The sequence below is a fragment of the Lynx rufus genome, unplaced genomic scaffold (assembly GCF_022079265.1).
Source record: "Lynx rufus isolate CCGP_SWC_20201006 ecotype Redwood Valley unplaced genomic scaffold, mLynRuf1.p SCAF_5, whole genome shotgun sequence".
NCBI classification, from domain to species: Eukaryota; Metazoa; Chordata; class Mammalia; order Carnivora; family Felidae; genus Lynx; species Lynx rufus.
The window spans coordinates 10,052,083-10,079,460 of record NW_025814867.1 but is presented as its reverse complement, the minus strand read 5'-3'; the positions used below and the strand labels follow the sequence as shown (position 1 = coordinate 10,079,460).

Sequence of the window (27,378 nt, the reverse complement as noted above, 5' to 3'; positions counted from 1 at the left end):
TTAAACATTTTTCAAGTTACTATGGAGGAGCAATCCACAGTAAAAAGCTATAAACAAAGAAAAGGAAATAGCATGAAAACATAAGATTTCGGATAAAACCAAAAAGCTAATTTTTTAGGCACATGGAGCTTTTTTCATGATAGGTCAACTAACACCCAGCTAAAAATATCCTGCAGATAGTACCAGCAAAAACTCAAGAGAATTTATTGGCTTGTGTAGTTAGTTGACAAGGATATGGGCTGAGAGCAGAGAACCAAAGAACTGTAGGAACCAGGATGTCAGGGAACGAGGCCAGGGAATGGCAGAGTTGCCAGGTTTCAAAAGGTCAAAAATACTGAATACCACCTCTTTGTCCTGTTCAGTGCACACAGCCCTAAATGTTTTCACTAATGATTAGACACATTACTCACTCAAATGAAGAAAGAAAAGCAATAAACAAACCTAACAAAGATTTTAATAAAAGTATAAGAAAAAATTAATAAATTAGAAAATAAAAATATTAGACATGGGGCACCCGGGTGGCTCAGTTGGTTAGACATCTGACTTCAGCTCAGGTCATGATCTCACAGTCCATCGGTTCGAGTCCCGCGTCAGGCTCTGTGCTGACAGCTCAGAGCCTGGAGCCTGTTTCAGATTCTGTGTCTCCCTCTCGCTCTCTGCCCCTCCCCCACTATGCTCTGTCTCTCTCAAAAATAAACAAACATTGGGAATGAAAGCTGGTGCAGCCACTCTGGAAAACAGTATGGAGCTTCCTCACAAAACTAAAAATAGAACTACCCGATGACCCAGCAATTGCACTACTAGGCATTTATCCACGGGATACAGTTGTGCTGTTTTGAAGGGACACAGGCACCCCCATGTTTATAGCAGCACTATCAACAATAGCCAAAGTATGGAAAGAGCCCAAATGTCCACTGATGGATGAATGGATAAAGAAGATGTGGTATATATATATATATATATATATATATATATATATATATGATGGAGTATTACTCGGCAATCAAAAAGAATGAAATCTTGCCATTTGCAACTATGTGGATGGAACTGGAGGGTATTATGCTAAGCGAAATTAGTCAGAGAAAGACAAAAATCATATAACAAAAGTCATATGAAGACTTTAAGAGACAAAACAGATGAACATAAGGGAAGGGAAACAAAAATAATATAAAAACAGGGAGGGGGACAAAACAGAAGAGACTCATAAATATGGAGAACAAACTGAGGGTTACTGGAGGGGTTTTGGGAGGGGGGATGGGCTAAATGGGTAAGGGGCACTAAGGAATCTACTCCTGAAATCATTGTTGCACTATATGCTAACTAATTTGGATGTAAATTAAAAAAAATAATAATAATAATAAATAAAAAAATAATAAAATAAAATAAAATAAAATAAAATAAAATAAAATAAAATAAAATAAAATAAAATAAAGTAAAGTAAAATAAAAAACTAAGTGGCCCATTGGGAAGACTGGGTGGCTCAGTCCAAAAAAAAAAAAAAAAAAAAGTGTGTATGTGTCTGTTTATATACAAAACTGATATTAAAATAATGTTAAATGCAGGTATTAAATCATATTGGTTATATTTTCTTCTATAAATAATTGTTTCTTGCATTTTAAGAATGAATAAATTTTAGATCAAAATAAAATAAAATCAGTCATTAATTTATATGTTCACTTTTTCTTTTGCAGAGAGGGTTATTTTATACTCTGTAAATAAATAAACATACATCAATGTTTTCCTCATTAAAAAAAATAAACAAACATTAAAAAAAAATATTAGACTTGATAAATTCCAAAGCTGGCTCTTTTGGAGGAAAAATAAAAAGGGACACTAAATTGTAGGAAAAAATTGTAAGAAGGTATGGATTACAACTCCATGCTGATGGAGACTAAAAAACAGAGCCAAGAAAGAAACAAAATGCTGGTAAGTATACATCCAAAAGAGTGCTGTTAAATAACTCTTGAGATTAAAATGTAATGCCATCTCAACTGTTTCAGAGCACAGCAAAAGATGAAAAGCTTAACAAACTTTATGAAGCAAATTAAATTGATACCAAAGTCTGAGAAAGATGACATAAACAAACTTGAAAACTCTCTATATATCAATCTCATTTTTTAAAAGGTACTATCCTGAGACAGAAACCAAAAGAGCATTTGATGAAGGGGAAAAAAAAAAAAAAAAGTGGGGAGGGGAGAATAAATGTGAGAGAGAGCAAGCAAGCATGAGCACAGGACAGGAACAGAGGGAGAAAGACTCTTTAGCAGGCTCCACACTCAGCACGGAGCTCGATGGGGGCTCGATCCCACGACCCTAGGATCGTGACCTAAAATCAAGAGTCGGATGTTCAGCAGACTGGGCCACCCAGGCACCCTGAACATTCATCCCTTAACATAAGCACAAAAATTCTCAGACACCCTTCAAATCAAGAGACAGCATTATGTTTAGTGGTGGAACATTAGGACAGCACTAATGTCATTAAAGTAAGAGACAAGTCAGAAGTGCTTGTTTGGACTTCAAGCTGTATTACAAAGCTATGATCATCAAGACAGTATGGTGCTGGCAGAAAAACAGGCACTCATATCAGTGGAACCCAGAAATGGACCCACGGACATATGGCCAACTAATCTTTGACAAAGCAGGAAAGAATATCCAATGGAATAAAGACAGTCTCTTCAGCAAGTGGTGCTGGGAAAACTGGACAGCGACATGCAGAAAAATGAACCTGGACCACTTTCTTACACCATACACAAAAATAAACTCAAAATGGATGAAGGACCTAAATGCAAGACAGGAAACCATCAAAACCCTCGAGGAGAAAGCAGGCAAAAGCCTCTTTGATCTTGGCCGCAACAACTTCTTAACACGTCTCCAGAGGCAAGGGAAACAAAAGCAAAAATGAACTATTGGGACCTCATCAAAATAAAAAGCTTCTGCACAGCAAAGGAAACAATCAGCAAAACTAAAAGGCAATCGATGGAATGGGAAAAGATACTCACAAACGACATATCAGATAAAGGGTTAGTATCCAAAGTCTATAAAGAACCTATCAAAAACTCAACACACAAAAAACAAATAATCCAGTGAAGAAATGAGCTAAAGACACGAAAAATACTTCTCCAAAGTAGACACCCAGATGGCCAACAGACACATGAAACGATGCTCAACATCACTCATCATCAGGGAAATACAAATCAAAACCACAATGAGATACCACCTCGCACCTGTCAGAATGGCTAACATTAACAACTCAGGCAACAACAGATGTTGGTGAGGATGTGGAGAAAGAGGATCTCTTTTACAGTGCTGGTGGCAATGGAAACTGGTGCAGCTACTCTGGAAAACAGTATGGAGGTTCCTCAAAAAACTAAAAATAGAACTACCCTACGACCCAGCAATTGCACTATTAGGCATTTATCCTCGGGATACAGGTGTGCTGTTTTGAAGGGACACATGCACCCCAATGTTTCTAGCAGCACTATCAACAATAGCCAAAATATGGAAAGAGCCCAAATGTCCACTGATGGATGAATGGATAAAGAAGATGTGGTATATATATACGATGGAGTATTACTCGGCAATCAAAAAGAATGAAATCTTGCCATTTGCAACTATGTGGATGGAACTGGAGGGTATTATGCTAAGCGAAATTAGTCAGAGAAAGACAAATACTGCATAACTTCACTCATATGAGGACTTTAAGAGATAAAACAGATGAACATAAGGGAAGGGAAACAAAAATAATATAAAAACAGGGAGGGGGACAAAACAGAAGAGACTCATAAATACGGAGAACAGACTGAGGGTGGCTGGAGGGGCTGTGGGAGGGGGGATGGGCTGAATGGGGAAGGGGCACTAAGGAATCTACTCCTGAAATCATTGTTTTACTATATGCTAACTAATTTGGATACAAATTTTAAAAAATAAAAATAAAATAAAATTAAAAAGGTGCTTGTTATCATCACTATTGTTTAATGCTATTCTAGAAATTCTAGGCCATGCAGTAGACAAGAGAACCATATGAGAAGTATACATATCAAAAAGAGCATATTCATCATTATTTGAAAGACATAGCTGTACATCTAGAAAACCTAAAAGAACCAACTGAAATATTAATGGAGACACTGAAATTGTTAATATTTTTTATGATCAGTAAGAACTAGTAAAAAAGACAACAATTAAAATCATATTCACGACACCAACAAAAAACATTCTAGCTACTTAGCCTTAAGAGTGTAGGACCCATAAAAACTACAAACCTCTGAGAGGCATAAAGGCAATCTGAATAAAAGGAGACGTAACTTATTCTTAGACAGGAAAACTCAAAATTGCAAATGTGTCCAATTTTCACGAAAGTAAAATATAGTCATTTAATTGCAACCCCCCCAAAGTATTAAGATTTCTGGAGATATTTAACAAAATTATCTGAAGGTTATCTGAATGAACACACAATGCCCTTCTCCCCATCAACTTTTTATTGAAAAAAAATTTTAAATCTATAAAGATGCTTTGCCATGTTAACTTTACTCCTACCACGTTACACATAATTTTCTTCTGGTTCAAACTGAAAATTATAGATGTTGTAATGCTTCATCCTAATTACTTCGCTATATACTCCCAAAGAACAAAGATATTCTGTACTTTACCCCAATACCATTGTCACAACATGTTAACAGTGATTAACACCACAGTCTAATAATAGTCAATATTCATATTTACCCAACTGGTTCCACAATGCCCTTTATACCTCTTTTTTAAATCTGGGAGTCTAACCAAAGATTATGCATTGATTTGGTTGTCATGCTTTGGTCTCTTTTAATCTAAAACATTCCCCCCCCCCCTTTTTTTGCATCCCATCAGGAAGCACATGTCAGTCTGACCCATTACTGGTAATGCTGAAGTATTATATTAGCCAATCTCTCAGCTGTAAATGTACTTCCCCCATTTTTAAGTTAATAAGTGGAATGATATTTTGAAACTTATGTGTATACTATGTTCTATAACAACTTTTCACCCAATAGTTTGGCCACTAATGATCCTCTTCCGCACCAATCATACTGAGGGTTGCAAAATGTTTCTTCTAATTCCATCATTTCATTTGTATTTACCCAGCTTGAATTCTTCTGTTAAGAGCTTCACCCATCCACCCAATGTCAAGAGTGACAGAGTAACAAGGCAAAGCCTGAGTCCCTGACATCATCAGCCTTGATTTGCTGACTGGCTGGGAGCTGTGTAAGAGAAAATTTGTCTTAAATCTAAGTCACTGTTATTTATCAGCCTTTATGTTTAGCAACCATTGCCATCATATACTCTAACAAATACAGATACTTCCATATGACAGTAAACTATATAACCACTACAAGTGATTACATAAAGCTTGATTTATTGAAGTGGAAAAAAGTTGAGAACATGCTGTTGAACAGAAAAAGGCAGGGCCAGAATAGAATGGAGCTTATACCATTTTTAAAAATTATGTATGGGGATGCCTGAGCGTCCGACTTCGGCTCAAGTCATGATCTCACAGCTCGTGAGTTTGAGCCCCACGTCAGGCTCTGTGCTGACAGCTCAGAGCCTGGAGACTGCTTCGGATTCTGTGGCTCCCTCTCTCTCTGCCCCAACCCACTCACATTCTGTCTCTGTCTCTCTCAAAAATAAATAAACATTAAAAAAAAATTAAAAATTATGTATGAACCATTATACAGAATTAAGAGGTTCAAAAAAGGTTAGTTGTGATTATTATCTCTGCATGGCAGGATTTTAAGACAGGTTTAACTTTTTAAATATTATTGGTGTTTTTATAATGAGCATGCACTATTTTTACTAACAGAAAAAACAATGAAGCCCTTTTCAGCTTAAAATGTGCCAAACATGCAGTAAGAGTTCAGGTCACACAGTTTAGAACTTGTGAATTAACTTTACTGATTGTAATATTCCTTTCTTTCCCTAATGTGTCATTCATAAACACTGGCAATCTCTATCTTAAATCTTACATGTTTAGAAAATCATCTTCAGGGTGAGAGGGAGAGGAAAGTGGGTGATGGGCACTGAGGAGGGCACCTGTTGGGATGAGCACTGGGTGTTGTATGGAAACCAATTTGACAATAAATTTCATATTAAAATAATTAAACAAAAATAAAAATAAAAAATAAACAATCATCTTCAAATTGGTGGTTAGGAATATGGAAAATATTTTCTAACAGAAACAATGTTGTAAGTGGCGATTAAGTTCTGAAGACAGCCAAGAAAGCCTACCTGATCCACGATACTGATGCAATCAAGCAAATAACTAACAGTATTAGCTAAAATTCTAGAAAGGGAGGAAAAGGTAAAAGGAGTTTTTCATTCCTTCCAGTATACAATGACAACGGAAGATACAGTTGGGAAATACTTTTGTTTTTTTGTTTAAGAATTCCCTACTGCCATATCTATCTTCCTTCCTATCTTAGGTGCTCCACTCCCCAACCAACAAATATCCTAATGCTGCCCTACTCAGCACTATCCTCAAATCTAATCTGCTCTTCCAGCAACTTCATAATACTAAACCCTAGGTTTTACACAGCAGCCATGGTATAGTGGGCAAGAAAGAAAACCCAGGCTAGAGCCCTGGCTTTCACAGTTACTAGCTATAGGATCTTGGTTGGATCAATTAGCCCCTCTGAGACACTCCTCATCTCTAAAATGGGTATAAATCTTACATCATAATGCTGTATGGACTAAGACACCTTAAAAATATATGGTATTATTATCATAGCCAAGATTATTACCCTGTTTTCAAACACATTTGGCTATTAATAATGTAACTTACCAAAGGCCACCTACATAGAAATGAGCAGAGCCAGAACCAGAGCCTGGTCTTCTGAGTCCTCGTCCAATGCTCTTTCCAATACATATACTCAGCTGTCTTCCCTGGCTGTAACATCCCCGACTTCCCCTTGCCCCAGGCAACTCCCAGAGTGGCTCTCTCATCAAACAATTTAGAAGAAAGCAGTCTTGGGGCACCTGGGAGGCTCGGTCGGTTAAACATCGGACTCTTGACTTTGGCTCAGGCCATAATCTCACGGTTCATGAGACGGTGCCCTGAGTTGGCTCCGCACTGACAGCACACGGCCTGCTTGAGATTCTCTCTCTGCCCCTCCCCCACTCACATGTGCTCCCTCTCTCAAAATAAATAAACAAGCATTATAAAAAAGAAGAAGAAAGCATTCTTGCTGCATAAGGTCAGGTTATGTATAAAAACAAACCTTCCCAGAGATGATAGCATTCTTAAACAGGGGATGCTTATGTACCCAGAACTGCAGTTGGTATGGAAAGGTCATATGGAAACTTTCAGGCTCTCTGGGAAAGGTAACTGTTTTGGGGCAGAAGCTACACACCATCGGTTTATTTCTGCTTTTCACAGTCTCCTTCTTCAACTCCCGGAACTAGACTTCTAAAAAAACATGAAGTTTTTCCGGTGGTGACAACAGCTAGGTAAGACCAGGGAGGCAGAGACAAGAGCAGCAGCTATAGTAGTTCACGCTGTCTGGGTCATTTCCAAACTACCAGTGTCACTGCAGTTCTGTGATGAAAATATCAGGGTCTTCATATTAATCTACATTACCTATAAGGATCCCTTCCTAGAGCTTAATTTAGGAACGTTAACTCTTACCTTTCCCCCTTCATGTGGGGTACCCAACCTAAATAGAGGGAATCTACCCTTTATAGCCCCTCTACTCACACATGACTTAAGAATCAAGCTTCGGGGTGCCTGCATGGCTCAGTCGGTTGAGTGTCCGACTCCAGCTCAGGTCATGATCTCACGATTGGGTTTGTAAGTTCGAGCCCCAGGTCAGGCTCTGTGTTGACAGCTCAGAGGCTGGAGCCTGCTTCGGATTCTGTGTCTCCCTCTCTCTTTGCCCCTCTCTTGCTCACACTCTGTCTCTCAAAAATAAACAAACATTTTTTAAAAATTAAAAAAAAAAAAGCATCAGCTTCAATGATTTGTACAAGTCTATAAGGACTGGAAACAGAAATTCAAGATCTCACTATATAGCCCTCTACTTAAGACATAGTCCCCTGAAGCACAATGAAACTACAATAGGGCTCTACCTGTGGCAAGGCTTACATAGTAAGGCATTCACAGTAGAGCACAGCAATTTTTGAGAGAACTTTGAAAGCATTATCTCAATTCTAGATAATTCTGTTACCTAAGTCTTCCCCTTTTTAGCCTGAGCTTTCTTCCGGCTATCTAAAGAAATCTTTTTAGTTTCCATCTGCTTTTATTCCCAGTAGGATAACTGTTTACTGAACACCTGACCATCTGTGTTAAGTGCTATGTTCTATCAAGGATTCAGGCTGAAAGATATATATTCTGGAAAGCTTTTAAGACTTTATGTAAATGATGTGCAAATCATAACTGTAAAGAATTGTACTGGACAGCTGGTTCATACCACTAATGTCAGAATTTCCTTTGCAACAACACTAACAGATGAAAACCAACAAAGGTAGAAAAACAACAGAAAAGTACAGGAATTCAATGGGGGGATAGGAGGTGGGAGTTAGACAAGAAACAGCCATCTTATGTTAAAAGTAGAAAAGGGAAAAAAAAAGTTAGTATATTTCACTTGGGATTTCTGAGGCAGAGAAAGGGGAGGGAAAGGAAGGTGCGAAGAAGTCAACTTACTCCTCTCAAAGTCCCCATGAAAACCCTTATGTGTCTGCCTTCAAAACCATCCAGTCAGGCCTGGATTGGGATTCTCCAGGCCAAATTTCTTTAAAAAATAAATGAATAAAAAATAAACAAACCACACCAAACCCTCTTGCTTACAGAAACCTGAAACAAGCCTTTTCACTACAACGTGAACAAAAAGGCTTAATCTACAAAGATCTGTCTAAACAATACCTCAATATGAAAGCTGTACTTAACTCAGTGTGCATGCTCATATTCATGCACATGTTATAATTAAAGCAACATAAAAACAGTTATGTCACTGTGCTAGATGCAGATTAAGAGTCTGCTCCGCAAATAACATGACAGAATTTAAAGAAACACTGCATTATCAATAACCGTATATAAAAACAACTGTTTCTATGGGAAAATGAGAGTTGGGGGAACAAAGGAATGTGGGGTTGCAGTAAGAATGATTTTTTTTGTTAGAGGAGTATCACTAACAAAGGCATGCTTTTAGCTATAAGGGTTTATTATAAAACTTAAACATCACTGTGGAAATCCTACAATTGATCACACCTCACTCTCCCCCCTTCTCCCAGCACTATCACTAACATAACTCTTCTTGTGGTCTTTCAGATTAGTCAGGACAGACAAGAATAACTTAGAAGAGCAGTGCTGCCCAACTGCCCTTGCCTCCTACACAACTAGTGCCTCACCTTGTTATCTGATCGTTATAAACAAACAGTAGCCTGTGTTCTATTAAAACTAATTAAAACTATGCTCCATAATTAACCAATGCCATCACAATAAATTCATGTTACAAAAACACAATCTGTAAGACAGCTGGTTCTATTATTTTATTAGTCTTCCCAACAACCTTACTACACAGGCACTAATACACTGGAGTCCTATTTAATTTGTGAGTATATAAAAAGGGAAAAAATCATCTAAACAGTGCAGACCACTGCCTCCAGTCACTCTATTAATGAGTTTAGGACCAGGGCGAGGTTGACATGGCAGACGCAACCTCCTGTTCCCTCAGTATATACCAGATCCCCACATGCCCCACTCTCAAAGGAGAAATTCTATTGAGTGTGAGTCTAAAGTTTAAAGGGTAATTCTGAATATAAGCAAGTTTTGCTGTGCTATCTTCAGAATCACATTAAAACAAAACTGATTCTATAAAGAGGTCAACCGGCTTGTGCAAGATCACAAGTTGTACTCCATTTTCAGTTCAATTTCTTGAATCCATGTGAATCGTAAGCAATAAAGTAAAAACACCAACTTCAACTATTTACCCATTTTTTTTTTTTTTTTTTACCAATTTTGATGTATTGCCCAGGTTTTATGATATTGCTGTGAGGCCCACATAAAAATTCCAAAGTTGAACATTCCTCTAAAGAAATACCCTGGTTATCACTTTTGAAAACAAACTTCAAGCCTCTGACAAATAAAAAATGTAATGTTCTACTTAAGAATGAGGGAAGGGCACTGTATTCCTCTAAAATGTCAATGTCACAAAAGAAACAAAAAAGGTATAAAAATGGAGGATAGGGGTGTTAAGTGTCTGACTCTGGATTTCAGCTCAGGTCATGATCTCACAGTTCGTCAGATCAAGCTCCATATCAGACACTGTGTTGCTGGTGCAGAGCCTGCTTGGGATTCTCTTTGCCTCTTTTCTAATCTCACCTGGGTGCAGGCTCTGTATCAAAAAAGGTAAATAAACATTTTTTTAAAAAGAGAAGGATAAAGTGACATGACAGCTGAATGTAATATGTGATGCTAGATTAGATTTTGTACTGGAAGAGAAAAAATGCTGTAATTGACATTTTAGGCCAAATCACAAAAATGGAAGGAATACATAGACGGCAGATTAAAGTTATCACATCAATGCAAATTTATAAAGTTGATAACTACACTGTAGTTAAGAAATATCTCTATTCTTAACAAATATGCTAAGTAAAAGAGTAAAGAGCCATGATGTAGGTAACTTACCCTGAGATGGTTCAGAAAAAAATTATATGTGCAGAGGGAGCAAATGGTATAAAATATAACAGGTGATTCTAGGTAAAGGATAAATGGATGATTTTTACTATTTTTATTTTTCAACTTCTTACAAATATGAAATTATAGCCAAACAAAAAGTTCAAAACATCTCTAGGTAAAGCCCAATGCTTGCATTCCATGAAAGCATGTGTCTAGAACAATAGTTCTCAAACTGTTTGGTCTCAGAACCCCTCTATATTCTTTAAAAAAAAAATCTTTTTATGTTTATTTATTTTTGAGACAGAGAGAAACAGAGCATGAGTGGGGGAGGGGCAGAGGGAGAGGGAGACATAGAATCAAAAGCAGGCTCCAGGCTCTGAGATGTCAGCACAAAGCCCAATGTGGGGCTCAAACCCATGAGCCATGAGATCATGACCTGAGCTCATGTCATATGCTTAACCAACTGAGCCACCCGGGCACTCCAGACCCCTCTATATTCTTAACAATTATTGAGGACCTTAAAGACTTTTTATATGGGTTTATATTTACTGATATTTACCACATTAGAAAGTAAAATGGAGAAATTTTAAAAAATATTAATCAATTTTCAATAAACTCATTACATGCTAACACAAATATTTTTAATAATTTATATTTCAAAAAATGAACCAAAAGTTTTCAAGTGTCATGGTTTTACATTTTTGCAAATCTAACTAATGTCTGGTGTGGCCGAAGACAGGTTTTCCTGACTGCTCCTGCATTGCATTGACACGTGTCATCACGTGTCCCGTAACCTGTGGGAAACCACTGCACACTGACAGGATGCAAGTGAACAAATGGGTGTCTGATACCCCAGAGCTTCATGAAAACATCTTGCAAGCATAAGAGACTCTTAAAAACTGAGAACAAACTGAGGGTTGATGGGGGGGTGGGAGGGAGGGGATGGGTGGGTGATGGGTATTGAGGAGGGCACCTTTTGGGAGGAGCACTGGGTGTTGTATGGAAACCAATGGAAAACAATACATTTCATATGTTGAAAAAAAAAGTGAAAACATCTTGCAATCTGAAAACAAATGGCCTACATCATTTTACTACTATGATGTAGTATAACTATAATTTAAGATATCTTATGTAGACATTGATATAAAGGGATCACAAGTTTTAACCTCACCTTAACCATAAAGAAACACCCTCCAAAGGTGATAATCAAAGGCCAAATCTCAGTCAGAGGTGGCTACTAAAAATACTTTTACTATCTTTATCTCTCACCAACCAGAGGCCTTAGAATTAGCAACATAAATGTTAGAAATGGGTTTTTATTGGCCATGTTCAGAATTAGTGATATACAGACTGAATAAAAATATTTGGGGATAATCCATGCCCTTGCGTTAACAGGACAAATGAATCTGGAGGGTCACCCTTTGGAGTAGAACCTGAGGCTAGGTCCACCAAAAAAGTCCTGAGTCTAGCCACGAGTTTAGAGTATTCTGGTGCCTGATAAACATTTGCGTGACAATTGTCAGGAGCAGGAATCTTTCACATAAAGAGTTCTTGGAGCACTGAAAAAAAACAGAACTTGGACTTCATCAAACTTACAGAACTTCTTATGTGTGGGCATATTTGCTTGCTAATATCTATGCGTTGGCAAAATGTGACTTTGGGGGTAGCCTGGTAGCAAGATTGTGACAAAGGCAATCTATGGCCTGCACCTAACTCATTGGCAACTCCCCAATATGTACTTTAAAAAAACCCAATGGCCATTCTTTGACTAACCTAGCTTAAATCAGTTTACTAATAGATATCTAAAACACAGTTCCTTGGGCTCCCAATTTCTTGGTACCGGGATCTGAATAAAAAGGCAAGCTCCTGAGGCACCAAACAAGAAAAAAACAAGATTACTATTTCATGCCCCCCGGGATGTTCTCACTAACAACCCTAGAGAATTAACATTTAACCAGAGAAGGGTGAGTCTGTCAGAAAAATGAAGTTGTCAATGAGGATTTCATATATATGTATTTCCAAAGTGGGTATCACATTTCATTCAAAAAGCTTATGCCTTCAGAAAACATGAACGTATTTATAAAGACAATGAAAAATGACTGGCTAATTTCTATCCGTTAACATCTTTAGAAATTTATGAGGAATTCTAGATTCAGACTTCCTTATAAGGAAGTCTGGATGGAACAAATATATTCCACCCTAACTTTCTCACTGAATGCAACTCAACTAAAAAACCTTGGACAGGAAGCATGGAACAGTTACCTAAGGACTAATAAAAATAAATGGAAGCAGGCAGACTTGGAAGTAACACAAAAGTCCACCGAATTGGTAATGGATTTTGTTTTCCTACCTTATCTCGTGACCTGGAACCAAAAGAAACCCAGAACTGCACTCTGGGTACAGAAAAGAGCTCTGAGGAAAGCCCTCTATTTCTAGTCTAGGGAGCAGGAAAGAGGACTCCTACAGATCACAGTGAATGGGGAAAATCTCATTTTCTGTTTTTCCCACTCTGTCCTGTTTTAACTCCTAGGCAATTCCACAGTGATAGCAGCCTAAGAGCAGTGGTGACCAAGCAAGCATATAAAACTTCAAAGGGGTTGGGGTGCCTGGGTGGTTCAGTCGGTTAGGCGGCTGACCTCGGCTCAAGTCATGATTTCACAGTTCATGAGTTCAAGCCCCGAGTCAGGCTCTGTGCAGACAGCTCAAAGCCTGGAGCCTGCTTCAGATTCTGTCTCCATCTCTCTGCCCCTCTCCTGCTCATGCTCTGTCTGTCTCTCTGTCTCTCTGTCTCTCTCTCTCTCAAATATAAAAAAAAAAAAAAACATAAAAAAAATTTTAAACTTCAAGGGAGGTAAATCTTGCTGACTAGAGGAACTGTGTTCCCAAAGGATAAGAATCCTTGCTGCTTTTATCTTTTTTTTAAGTTGATTTATTTTGAGAGAGAGAGAGCGCATGTGGTGGAGGGGCAGAGAGAGAGAGGGAGAGAGAGATTCCCAGGCAGGCTCCACACCAGCAGTGCAGAGCACAATGCAGGACTCAAACCCAACAACCAAGAGACCATGACCTGAGCTGAAAACAAGAGTTGGACACTTAACCGACTGATCCACCCAGACTGAGCCACCCAGGTGCCCCTTTGCTGCTTTTACTCTCTATTCTCTTGCCACTTAGCCTCAGAGACAGACACAATCATAAGAAGTACATGGGAGAGTCAGGAAACTAAAACTCGAGCTTTCTGGCCAGATGACCAAAAAAGGGAGTCCTTAAGGGCCAAAACGTGTTGAGGAAATCTCAAAGAGGGAGCTCCCTCAAGAAAACCATCCCATAAGGTACGAACTCCAGGGCTTATCCATGCATTATGCATGCGTGGAACTGACTCTAAACAGCAGAAGGTGGTTGCAGGCTGACTGCCTACTACAATATCATCATCATCATCACCAATACCAACAACAGTGAGCATTCTCCACAAGAATTAAGCTACACTCAGGGCCATGTCCGGGATACAATTCAACATTTATCTACATTTAAAGAACTATGAAAGTCTCAAAATCCATAAGGGAAAAGACAAAAACAGAAACTCCACAATGATACTGATGTTAGAAACCTGTTACACAAAGACTTTAAAGCAGCTATTACAATTATACTACATTAAGTACAAATGAATGGAAAAACAGAAACTCTCAAGCAAAAACAAGGAAAATTTAAAACCAAAAAATACAATTGCCAAATTAAAAATTCACTAGGTGAGTTCAACAGTACAAGGGACATGACAGAGGAAAAAGTCAGTGCACTTAAAGACCAATTAATAGAAATTATCCAATCTGAAAAGCAGAGAGAAAAAAATATTGGGGGGAGAAAAACTGAACAAAGCCTCAGACTTGTGAGGTAACATCAAAACGTTTGATATTTGTGTCATCAAAGTCTTGGAAAGAGGAAAAGAGTGCTAGACAGAAAATAGCTGAAGAAATATTAGCTGAGAATTTCTTAAAGATGGCAAAAGACAAACACAGATTCAAAAGATCAGTAAATCCCAAAGAGAATAAACACAAATTCACACCCAGACACATCACAATAAAACTGCTAAAATTTAAGAGTAAAAATCTTAAAAGCAGTCACACAAGAGTAACACATTACATATGGGGCAAAACAATTTGAACGACTATGGATTTCTTATCAGAAACCAAACTGACTAGAAGGCAGTGAACGTTTTTCAAGTACTAAAAGAAAGTAACTGTCAACACAGAATTCTATAACTAGTGAAAATATCTTCCAAGAGTAATAGCAAAGTAAAATTCTCAGGTTAAAAACAAAACAAAACAAAACAAAACAAAACAAAACAAAACAAAACAAAACAAAACAACAAAGAGAATTTGTTGCCAGAAGATCTGCTCTAAAAGAAATACTTTAAGCCAGTTCTTCAGGTAGAAGGGAATGATACCAAAGGGAACTTGAGACTTCAGGAACGAACACATGTGAGCAACAGAAATAATGAGAGAAAGTAATGAGAGTATTTTTTCTCTTCTTAAGCTACTATGTGTGATGTTTGAAAGCAAAGGCTTTCAGTGTTTGTAGATGTAATACACATGACAAATACACTATAAAGTAGGAGGTAAAGGGATATTATATGGTGGGGTGGCTTCAACATTTCACCTGAAGTGGTAAAATATTAATTCTAGATACACCATGAAAAGCCAAATATGTATATTGTAATCTCTAGAGTAACCACTAAAACTATGCAGAGAGATTGAATCCATATAATTTGTTGGAGTCACTCTGATCCACCATGTAGATCTGTATTCAGTATCATTTGGATTTGGAAAAGTGTTGATTATATTATTGATGTATAATAAAGTTTTTATTAAAACTGCATCAAATGAAAATTATAGAGATCATCAAAAATCAATAGAAAAATTAAAAATACTAAAAAATATTCAAATAATCCCAAACACAAGAAAACAGAGGAAGCAAAAACAAATATTAGACAAATCCAAACAATAATTGCATTAAATGTAAATAGTCTAAATATACTGTTTAAAAGATTGTGAGAATGGGTTAAAAAACAAGATCCATCTTTGAATCTCAGTTCTTAATAAGCACTGTGTCCTTGAGCAAGTTACTTATTTGAGACTGTTGCTGATCTGTAAGAGGGATGCAAAAATGCCTACCTCTCAAGGCTGCTGTAAGGATTAAATGACAGTATAACAACATCCATTCTAAAGTGAATTCTAATCCCCAGAATCACATCGAAAGAAAGAGGTTATTATAAAAAAGCAACAGGTTGCTCTTGATCCAAGTGTTAACTAACTTTACTATGACAATCATTGCACAATATATGTGTATCAGATCTTCATACCGTATGTACGCCTCAAACTTACACAATGTTATATGTTAATCATATCTTAATAAAACCAGGGGGGGAGAAAAAACAAGATCCAACTATTTACCATCTACAAGAAACCTACTTTAAATAGAAGTTAGAAAATAAAAGGATAGAAAATGACATACCACATAAACACTAACAAAAAAAACTGAAGTAGCAGTATTCACATTAGACAAAGCAGGCTTTGAAGCAAGGAAATTAACAAGGGTCATTACATAATGATAAAAGACTCAATTCATTGGGAAGACCTAACAATCCTAAAGGTGTCTGCATCCACCTAACAAGAGAGCCTCAAAGTAAACGAAGCAAAAGCTAACAGAACTGAAAGAAAAAATAAACAAATCCACAATTATATATGGAGACTTCAATACTCCTTTCTTGGTAATCAACAGAACAAGGAGACAAAAAAACCAGCCAGAATACAAAACTGAACAACATTATTAGCCAACTGGTGTCGAAATGACACCCGTACCCAAACTAATAGAACAACACTATTAGCCAAATGTCAAACTGACATTTATAGAACACTCCACAGAGGGGTGCCTGGGTGATTAGTGAGTTAAGCATCTGGCTCTTGATTCTGGCTCAGGTAATGATCTCACAGTTCATGAGGTCAAGCCCTGCATCAGGCTCTGCTTTGGCAGTGTGGAGTCTGCTTGGGATTCTCTCTCTCCCTCTCTTTCTGTCCCTCCCCACTCGTGCTCTCCCACAAAATAAATACATAAACATTTTTTAAGAATTTAAAAATGTAGATCCACACAAAAGTAGCAAAACAGACGTTTTTTCAAGTGTACATGAGAAATTCACTAAAATAGAACATATCAAACCTTAATAAATTTAAAAGAACTAAGGTCATACAAAGTATATTCTCTGACCACAATGGAATTAAACTAGAAATCATTAACAGAAAGACAACTGCAAAATATCCAAGTACTGTACTTAGAAATTAAAACCCTTCTTTTTTTTTTTTTTTTAAAGTTTATTATTTTGAGAGAGAGAGAGGGTGTGAGCACATCTGTGAGAACAGGGGAAAAGCAGAGAGGGTGAGAGAGGGACAAAGAGAATCCCAAGTGCTGACAGCACAGAACCCGATGTGGGGCTTGAACCCACAAACTATCAGACCATGACCTGAGCCAAAACCAAGAGTCAGTCACTTAACCAAATGAGACACCCAGGTGCCCCAAAACACTTCTCAATAATTCATGAGCCAAAGATTAAACCTCAAGGGAAATTAGAAAATATTTTGAACTAAAATAAAGTAAGCAATATATCAAAATTTGTGGGGTCCTGGATACAGAGGGAAATTTATAGCATTAAATTCTTACATTAGAAAAGAAGGTCTCAAGTCAACAATCCAAGTTTTCACTTTAAAGAAACTAGAAAAAGAGCAAAGTAAGCCAAAGCAAGCATTAGAAAGGACATAAAGAGCAGAAATCATAAAAACTGAAAAACAGTAGTGGAAAAAAATAAACCAAAATCTAGTTCTTTGAAATGATAATAAATATGATAATAATGATAAACCTCTAGCCAAACAGACCAAGGAAAAAGACAAAGGGCACAGATTATCAATATCAGAAATGAAGGAAGAGCTATCACTACAGATCCCACAGATAAACTCACACAAGAAGAAATAATATGAACAATTCTGCAACTATTAAGGAAATGAAAATTTTAGTTAAAAACCTTCTGAAAAAAAAATTCCTAAGATATAGTCTGGAATTATTTCAAATAGGAACCATTTTATTGGATTCACAGAGAAAAACTCATATATAAAGACTCTTCCTAGGGTGCCTGGATGGCTCAGTAGGGCAGACAACCCACTCTTGTTCTTGGCTCGGGTCATCTCATGATTTGTGATATAGAGCCCCAAATCAAGCCCCACAAGCATAGGCCTCTGTGCAGAAAACAAGGAGCCTGCTTGGGATTCACTCTCCCCCCCCCCGCCCCTCCCCTAAAATAGAACCTATCAAACCTTAATAATTTTTAAAAAACTATATTTAAAAGAGTGCACGCACTTGCTCACTCTTAAAATAAACTTAAAAAAAGGCACTTTTTTTTAATATATACTTGCACTCATTTTGTAGTTTTGTAATTCAAAAGTCTAGTTAACTTGCTATAAAACATACACATCTCCATTGATAGTAATGGAAAATAATACATACTGTGTTGTATTCAACTCAGTTTTTATCAATACTTCTTGATCTCTCATCAATATGGTCAGTATGGCCATTTCTTTTTTTTTTTTTTTTAATGTTTCTATTTAATTTTGCAAGAGAGAGACAGAGAGTGAGTTTGGTGAGGGGCAGAGAGAGAGAGGGAGACACAGAATCAGAAGCAGGTTCCAGGCCATGAGCTGTCAGCACAAAGCCCAATGTGGGGCTCAAACCCACGAACTGAAAGACCACGACCTGAGCCGAAGTCGGACACTTACCGACTGAGCCACCCAGGTGCCCCAACAGTATGGCCATTTCTAAACCATCTTTGTTACTACTTTGTACTTACATTAAGCAAATTATTAACAATTCAGGAAGTCAAGAATATCACTTGACTAAGTACTCAAATGACATACTTACTAATGGTTAAATCCTATAAAGTGGGGTACCTCATTTCAAACAGTTGAAGTGATCCTTAAAAGCTGTGTAAAAATCAATTACCTACTACTTAGATAATACACTGAAAAGTGCTAAAAGTATTCTATGTGAGACTGAACCATATAAAATTGCCAATTATCAACTGGGTCAACCTAGAACAGTATAAGCATTCCTTGTTATGTTTCAGTGTTCTCAAGACTGCTAGTCACTTCTGTCAGAATGGTATGGTATTATAATGAATTACCTTGGATGTTGGGGACTGAAATTCACACAACATTTACCAAACATCTTCTATAGATTTTTCATAACAAAGGTTATTTGCAAATCTAGGATATGAATATGTACTAGGAAAGGAGTATTTTATGTATAGAATGTTTGTTTTGCTCAACACTTTTTATGAGTATGCTATTTTTAATTCTTAAAAAAACATAAGCCCTGTTATCTGAAACATGGATTCACTATGGTGTAAGGATTAAGATCCATCAAGCCTCAAAATATAAAAACTGAGCACCAAAAACCATAAAATACCTAGGAATAAATCTAACCAAAGAGGTGAAAATCTATACACTGACAACTATAGAAAGCTTATGAAAGAAATTGAAGAAGACACAAAAAAAAAAGGAAAAATATTCCATGCTCCTGGACAGGAAGAACAAATATTGTTAAAATGTCAATACTACCCAAAGCAATCTACATGTTCAGTGCAATCCCTATCAAAATAACACCAGCATTCTTCACAGAGCTAGAACAAACAATCCTGAAATTTGTATGGAATCAGAAAAGACCCCAAATAGCCAAAGCAATCTTGAAAAAGAAAACCAAAGCTGGAGGCATCACAATCCCCAACTTCAAGCTGTATTACAAAACTGTAATCATCAAGACAGTATGGTACTGGCACAAAAACAGACATTCAGATTAATGGAAAAGAATAGAGAACCCAGAAATGGACCCACAAACATATGGCCAACTAATCTTTGACAAAGCAGGAAAGAATATCCAATGGAATAAAAACAGTGTCTTCAGCAAGTGGTGCTGGGAAAACCAGACAGCAAGATGAAGAAAAATGAATCTGGAGCACTTTTTTACACCATACACAAAAATAAACTCAAAATGGATGAAAGACCTAAACGTAAGACAGGAAGCCATCAAAATCCTCGAGGAGAAAGCAGGCAAAAACCTCTTTGATCTTGGCCACAGCAACTTCTTACTCAACATGTCTCCAGAGGCAAGAGAAACAAAAGCAAAAATGAACTATTGGGACCTCATCAAAATAAAAAGCTGCTGCACGGCGAAGGAAACAATCAGCAAAACTAAAAGGCAACCAACGGAATGGGAGAAGATATTCACAAACAACATATCAGATAAAGGGTTAGTATCCAAAATCCATAAAGAACTTATCAAACTCAACATCCAAAAAACAAGTAATCCAGTGAAGAAATGGGCTAAAAACATGAATAGACATTTCTCCAAAGAAGACATCCAGATGGCCAACTGACACATGAAAAAATGCTCAACTCTGGAAAACAGTATGGAGGTTCCTCAAAAAATTAAAAATACAACTACCCTATGACCCAGCAACTGCACTACTAGATATTTATCCAAGGGATACAGGTATCTGTTTTGAAGGGACACATGCACCCCAATGTTTATAGCAGCACTATCCACAATAGCCAAAGTATGGAAAGAGCCCAAATGTCCATCGATGGATGAACGGATAAAGAAGATATGGTATATATATATATGTATATATATATGGATGGAACTAGAGGGTATTATGCTAAGCAAAATTAGTCAGAGAAAGACAAATATCGTATGACTTCACTCATATGAGGACTTTAAGATACAAAACAGATAAGCATAAGGGAAGGGAAGCAAAAATAATATAAAAACAGGGAGGGGGATGAAACATGAGACTCTTAAATATGGAGAACAAACAGAGGGTTGCTGGAGGGGTTGTGGGGGGGGGGGCTAAATGGATAAGGGGCATTAAGGATATCTACTCCCAAAATCATTGTTGCACTATATGCTAACTTGCATATGAATTTTAAAAAATTATAAACATGGTTAAAAACAATTTTTTAAAAAGAGATATTTTCACATTGTTCCAAAGGTAAGTCAATAATATTTATGCCACATCCTAAAAAGAGTTTCCTTTTATTTTGGGTGCTATAAATGTAAATTTGGAAGTACTTTATGTTTATTTCAAAGAGAAAGCAAGTTTTACAATGCACAAAAGATAAGTTACATATTGCATTTGTGGAAATGTAATGATAAATGTGACAAGCACTATTTGCTCAATTTGATTTTATGCAACACAGGTAAAAAAAAAAAAAACAATGCAAATATTTAGGGAATTTTGACACCCATCCATGAGCTTCAACTAAAAATTATCGTCTTTTCCATTTACAACCACCACAAAGAGTGAATGAACTGCTCAACCTAATTATATCAATCTCTTCCCAGTGATGTTTCTGTGTCACAGAATGATTGTGGTTATTTTAGGTGATGTTTTTAAACGATAATATTTTGTTAAGATATCATTTTCATACAGCATATTTAATCCTTTCTTAGTGTAAAGTTTTGTGAATATTGACAAATGCATACAGTTCTGCAACTGTAACAGTCAAAATAAAGGAAAATCCATCAACCCCCAAAAATATATATATTAAAAACTGAGAATGCAACAAGATTTCTAAGATCATAACATTCCTTTGCTCAAAACCCTTCAATATCTTATCTCAGAGTCAAAGTCCTCACTATGGTCTGCAGCCATTTCCTGCTACTCTCATCGCTCCTCTACTCCACCAGGGGTTTCCAGCAGTTCCTCAAACATGCAAACACACTCCCTCCTCAGGGCCTTTGTACTAACTTCGGTTGCCAGGAATGCTCCTCAAAGGTATCCACAATGGCTCCCCTCCTCATCTCCTCCAGATGCCTGCTTAACTGTCATCTCAGAAAAGGCTTTTTCTGACCAACATATTAAAACAGTACCCCTACTATAAGCCACTGTATTTTTCCCCCTTGTTTATGGTCTGGTCTTCCCCCAAACAAAATACAAACTACAAGGAAGAGAGTCCTTTGTTTTATTCCTTGCTGTCCTCAGTCTTGAACAGTTGCAGGATCTCAGTAAGAATCTGCTGAACAAGACGCTGCACAAAGACTTTCCAACTAAAACTTCTGTCACAGATACGGGGGTGGGGGGGGGGAAGGCTAACAGTTCGGAATCCTGAAGGCTCTGCTACGTAGCAACTACTCTTCAGAAGAAAACATTTTATTCTCAATAAAATATACTCACGAACGGCTGCTTTCCCTAAAGGCGAAGCATTAATGCTACGTGCATTCGTGCTGCAAGCCTGTTGGTACAGACTGCTTTGGTGTATCGCACGAGACTTTCACAAAGTAATTTTCCCACGAACCAAGAAATTCTGGCTAAAGATACTTAAGGAAAAATTCTAGTGGGGTTAATCTACTAATGATATATACAAGGCGTAGGAAAGACAATATAGGAGTCCAAACCTCAGAGAGAAAAATACAAGAAACAGGAATTGGGAGTGTTTGCCCCTAGAGACACTGAGAGAGAAGAAGTCCGAGGATTGCACCCCCTTTATCTTGGCGCCAGGCATGGTACGAACACTCAGTTCGGGGGTGCAGGGCGTAGTGTCCCCGCAAGGGGTCTGGGAGGGCGAGGCCCGGACTCCGAGTAGAATGGGAGTGGTGGATCCGGGCTATAGATTTTCCGTAGAAAATCTCCTTTCCATGGATTTTTCGTTCAGGAGACAAGGGAGTGCTGACTGCGTCTACCCGCTCCCAAAATGGCTTGGGGGAGGGTTGATGAGGGCAGACCCCTCTCCTTCCCCAGGGATGGTCCAGGCCCCAGCAGGAGCCCAGTCTCCGGCTCACCCGGCTCCCGGTTGATCTCGATGTCGAAGTGGCACTGCGGCCGGTCCTGCGCCCCCATCGCGACCGAGGCGGCGGCAAGAGCTAGGAGAAAGGGGGAGGAAAGCGGTCAGGGCGGGAGCTAGGGCGGAGGCTGGGGCGGAGCCCGCGCCACGGTCGCCTCGCGCCGGCCTGCCTCGACACCACGGGAGGCTGAGACGGGGTCCCCTCCAGCGCCGGGCCTCCCGACTCCCAAGTACCGCGCACACACATGCGGGCGAGCTCTTCACCTGGTTAGCCTCCAGCCTGAGCAGCTCCCCGTAAGCAGAGGAGAAAGCAATGCCACCGCGGCGGTCGGAGCCCAACGCCACTAACCGACCACCACCCCCCTCCCCGGGGCCCGGCCTCCCAGTGCCACGCTAAACCCCGCGAGAGTCGGGACAAATACCGCGAGAGCACTGTCTCCAAGGGGGGGGGTGGTTAACTGAAGGGTGCGCGCGCAGGTGGGCGTGTCTGGGGGGGGCTCCAGAAGAGCTTCTGGTCCGAAGCTCCCATACCTGAGCTGGTCCTTTTTTGCCCCGCCCCGGAGTCAGTCGCCCAATCTGGGAGCTGAGATCACGCCTGCACTCTCTACTTCCTCTGGCCCTCCTTCTGGAGCCGTGAGCGTCCGCGCTTTTTCCGGTGTCGCGGTGCTTCCGTGTTGTCTACACCTGTGAGCAAGCAGTGAGAAATTAAGTCGTTGACGTCTAGTCAACCGACCGATCTGTTTGCCTGTTTTCCTTTTCGCAAGGAGTAGTTAAGACGGTCTCCTCCTGTTAGACTGTCTCATTTCAGAAGCCTTTTAGGTTGAGATGTGCGTTCGTTCCCTCTTTGGCTCCAGCGTCCCCGGAATAGTTTTCTGTTCGTGGCCATTCTACTTTTGTGAAGGGTCAGTTCAAGACCTTTGCCGTTTTTTTATTCCTTTTCGTCTTATTGAATGCGAGAGTTCTGTGTACAAATGTTTTGTTAAACGAGTGAGACGTGTATGTTCTAAGTACAAATCTTTTTTTTCATATATAATTGCGAATGTTTTCTCCTCAGCTGGACCTTTTCGTTGTTTAGACGGTGGTTGTGCGAAGCAGTTTTTAATTTTAGTGAAGGCACTTGATCAATTTCTCGTATGGTTTGTGCTCTTTCTGTGCTAAGAAATCTCTGCTTACCCCAAGCTCCTGAAGATTTTCTCCTGTGTTTTCTTGTAGAAGTTTTAAAGTCTTAATTTTTGCGTGTAAGAATACGATCTATTGGAACTTTTCATTGTGGTGCGAGGTAGAGGTTGAGGTTCATTTGACACCCCCCTCCCCCATGAAAACAGAGTAGTTCCACCACCTTTGTTGAAAAAACTGCGTTTCATCAATTGAATTACCTTGGTTTTGCGACCACTTATTATTCTATTTCTGCAGTTACTTTGTTACACTGTTCCATGTACCTATCTTTATGCCTGGGCCACACTGTTTTGTTTTTGTTTTATTTTCTTAAAACTGTAGGGGCGCCTGGGTGGCTCAGTCGGTTAAGCATCCGACTTCGGCTCAGGTCATGATCTCACGGTCCGTGAGTTCGAGCCCCGCGTCGGGCTCTGTGCTCACAGCTCAGAGCCTGGAGCCTGCTTCGGATTCTGTGCCTCCCTCTCTCTCTGCTCCTCCCCTGCTCATACTCTGTCTCTCTCTGTCCCAACAATAAATAAAAAACGTTGAAAAAAAATTGAAAACTGTGAAATACACATTGCCTAAAATTGTCATTTAACTCAAGTGTAAAATTTGGAGACATTAAGTACATTAACATTGTTGTGCAATCATTACCACCAATCTACCCACAGAACATTTTTCATCTTGGAAAACTGAAACTCTGTATCCAACTGTATTCTCCCCTCTACCCAGCCTCAGGCAACCACTCTTTTTTTTTTTTTTTTTTTACTTTATTATGGTAAGAACACTTAACATGACATCTACCCTCTTAACAGACTTTTAAATGTACAATGTGGTATTGTTACCAGTAGACAAAATGTACAGCAAGTTTTTAGAATTTATTCATCTTTCATAGGTCAAATTTTGTAACCCTTGATAGCAACTGCTTTCCCCCTCTTCCCATCCCCTGGCAACCACTATTTTATTCTTTGAATAAGTTTGACTCTTTTAGTTACCACATAACAGGTGGAATCATGCAATATGTGTCTTTCTGTGATTGACCTGTTTCACTTAGCATAATGTTCTCGAGTTTCAACCCTGTTACCACATATTGCAGGATTTCCTTCTCTTTTTTTTTTTTTTAAGGCTAAATAATAACTGCATTGTGTGAGTATACCATATTTTCTTTATTCACCAGCAGATGGACACTTGGGTTGCTTCTACCTTTTGGCTATTGTGATAATATGACTATCGGGAGGAGGGTACAAATATTTCTTTGAGAGCCTATTTTCAATTCCTTTGGGTACATACCCAGAAGTGGGATGGCTAGGTCATAAGCTCATTCTGTTTTTATGAGGAACTGCGCTATTTTACACACCCATCAGCAATGCACAAGGTTTCAATTTCTCAGCATCCTCCCCAACACTTGTCATTTTCTGTTGTTGTTTTGTTTTAATAATTGCCATTCTGATGAGTCTGAAGTGGCACACTGTTTTGATTACTGTAGCTTTACAGTAAATTTAAAAATCAGGGTCACGGGGCGCCTGGATGGCTCCGTCGGTTGAGCGTCTGGCTTCAGCTCAGGTCATGATCTCGCGGTTCGTGGGTTCAAGCCCCGTGTGGGGCTCTGTGCTGACAGCTCAGAGCCTGGAGCCTGCTTTGGATTCTGTGTCTCCCTCTCTCTCTGCCCCTCCCCCACTCGTGCTCTGTCTTTCTCAGCCTCTCAAAAATACAGAAACGTAAAAAAAAAATTTTTTTTAATCAGGGTCACTCAGGTGGTTTCTAATTTGTTTTTGCACTTGTGCCACCTTGTAAAGTACAGAGACTTTCTGCACCACAGTGGAAGTGCTGTCTCTGTCAGGTTGCCATTTCCACCTCTCTAAAAGTCCAGTATCTCGATCAAAGCAACAGTCTCCTGGGGTTCACATTTGTAACCTAGGCTGAATTGAGAAGTTAGTGGTCCTGGGTTAGGTTTGGAAAAACGTGAAATGTACATTGCCTACTTTGAGATGAAATGGGTTGGTAAAACTGACTTTCATACAAAGACTTGTGGAAGAAAGAAAAGCATTGCCATGGGGAATAATTTGTCATTACTATGCTTTGGGGCAGCTGACTTCAATGTAACTAGACTTTAGGGCTCTGGAATGTAGTAGTGTACTTAATTTGGGGAGTATTTAAAATGCATTAAATCTCCTGGAATTCGTTTTTATCTTGCCACTCCACTACAGTCTCCTTCCTCCCCTCTCCTCCTCCAGTAAAGTCTCCTGATCAAATGATCTGGGGCAAATCACTTTGATCCTGGAGTTCAGTGACTTCATCTGGAAAATAAGCAGGATGAAATACATTCTAAGTTCCCTCCTTGCTCAAAATTCTTTTATTCTGTTCTGTGAATTAAAATTATATTTCACATGATTTGAGCATAAGGTATGCTATTCAGTCTGTGGTTAAGGTGAAGGAACTCTTGGGAGAAGGCAGGCCTAGGGCCAGCATGCGCCAAAAGGACTGATACCTCCTCCCTCTTCCTCCAGAGTAGAAAATTCATATCCAAGGAGTTTACAAACTCAGGCTTGATTTGGAGAACCTTAGTAGCAGGAATATTCAGGTATTGATTCTGAGTTTTAAGCCTTTTACAGTGGGATCACACCAGCAGTTGGCACTTTAATGGATAGGACCCTGGCAAAACTAATCAGGAGTGCTGGTCGGGAAATTTAGATGAAACATAATTTTCTAGAAAAGAGAAATTGCCAAAATTGACTCAAAAGAAATAGAAGGCCTAAATAAACTAGCAACCATTGAAAAAATTGAATTAGTAACCCCTAATTTCTTTCCAAACAACTGTGTAGGACATTTTGACATAGCCAGATGGGAAATTTGATAATGGTCTAGATAGTAGGTGAAAACAAGGAAACACATTTAATTTTGTTAGCCATCTAATAATGAATAATGAACATAAGGATAATGACATTTTGGCTATGCAAGAAAATGTCCTTTGTTTTTTAGATATAATGAATGAAACAAATGTGGCTTAATCTTGATAATTGTATCTAGGTGAGAGGTATATGGGGATTTTTGAGCAAGCTATGTTCTCTACTTTTATATTTCTTTGAAATGACTCATAATAAAACCATTATGACCAAACATAGTCTTCCTTTCTGAAAAACACAGGTTCCACATTGGTTCATAGGCACATTTTACCAGACCCTTAAGGATCAATAATCTTTTCTCAATCACAATATTTTAGAAAATGGAAAAAGAGAGCTACCTAACTTATCTTGTTATACCAATACCAAAGACGGGGCAAGAAAGTTATAGACCAATCTCATTATAAACATAGATTTAAAAATCAAATAAAATATTAAGAAATAGAATGTAGCAGCATTTAAACCCCTAAATGTTCCTGACCTAGTTGGCTTTAACTCTGGAAGGCAAAGATGGTTCAAGATCAGAGAATCTATTCATATAATTGATCATATTAACAGAATAAGGAAAAGGCATATGATTATCCCAGTGTATGGTGTACTGGTTATCTACTGCCTCTAAGTTCCTTCAGTATGTCCACTATAATACACAGGGATCCCTACCAAAGTAACTTTTATGTTTTTATAATTTAGGGAAAGGAGAAAAAAGGTGAACAAAAGGGAGAAAAGGAATCCAGTGAGAAGATACATATACAATTCTACCTTATTTGCTTATACCATTTTTTAATTAAAGGCTATCCTATATCTTAAATAGGAAATT

The 27,378-nt window shown here is 38.5% G+C and overlaps 1 protein-coding gene across 11 annotated transcripts in view; it reads right to left on the bottom strand.

The window, feature by feature from the left end:
• The window catches only part of NKTR (natural killer cell triggering receptor), a 62,365-nt gene extending 39,311 nt beyond the window's left edge, over positions 1 to 23,054 (bottom strand). For 4 of the 11 annotated variants that reach the window (XR_006965699.1, XM_047099640.1, XM_047099641.1 and 1 more), the window contains exons 1-2: positions 22,771 to 22,881; positions 22,505 to 22,585 (exon numbers count right to left, since the gene is read on the bottom strand). Coding sequence is in view for 10 of the 11 variants with exons in the window: in XM_047099640.1 (XP_046955596.1) it covers positions 22,505 to 22,562 (58 nt within the window). In the remaining variant the exon portion in view is untranslated. Of the gene's footprint in view, positions 1 to 22,504; positions 22,586 to 22,770; positions 22,882 to 23,037 lie in introns of those variants that run through there. The other 7 variants (XM_047099626.1, XM_047099628.1, XM_047099634.1 and 4 more) reach the window with 4 other exon arrangements.
• Positions 23,055 to 27,378: the final 4,324 nt, after the last annotated feature.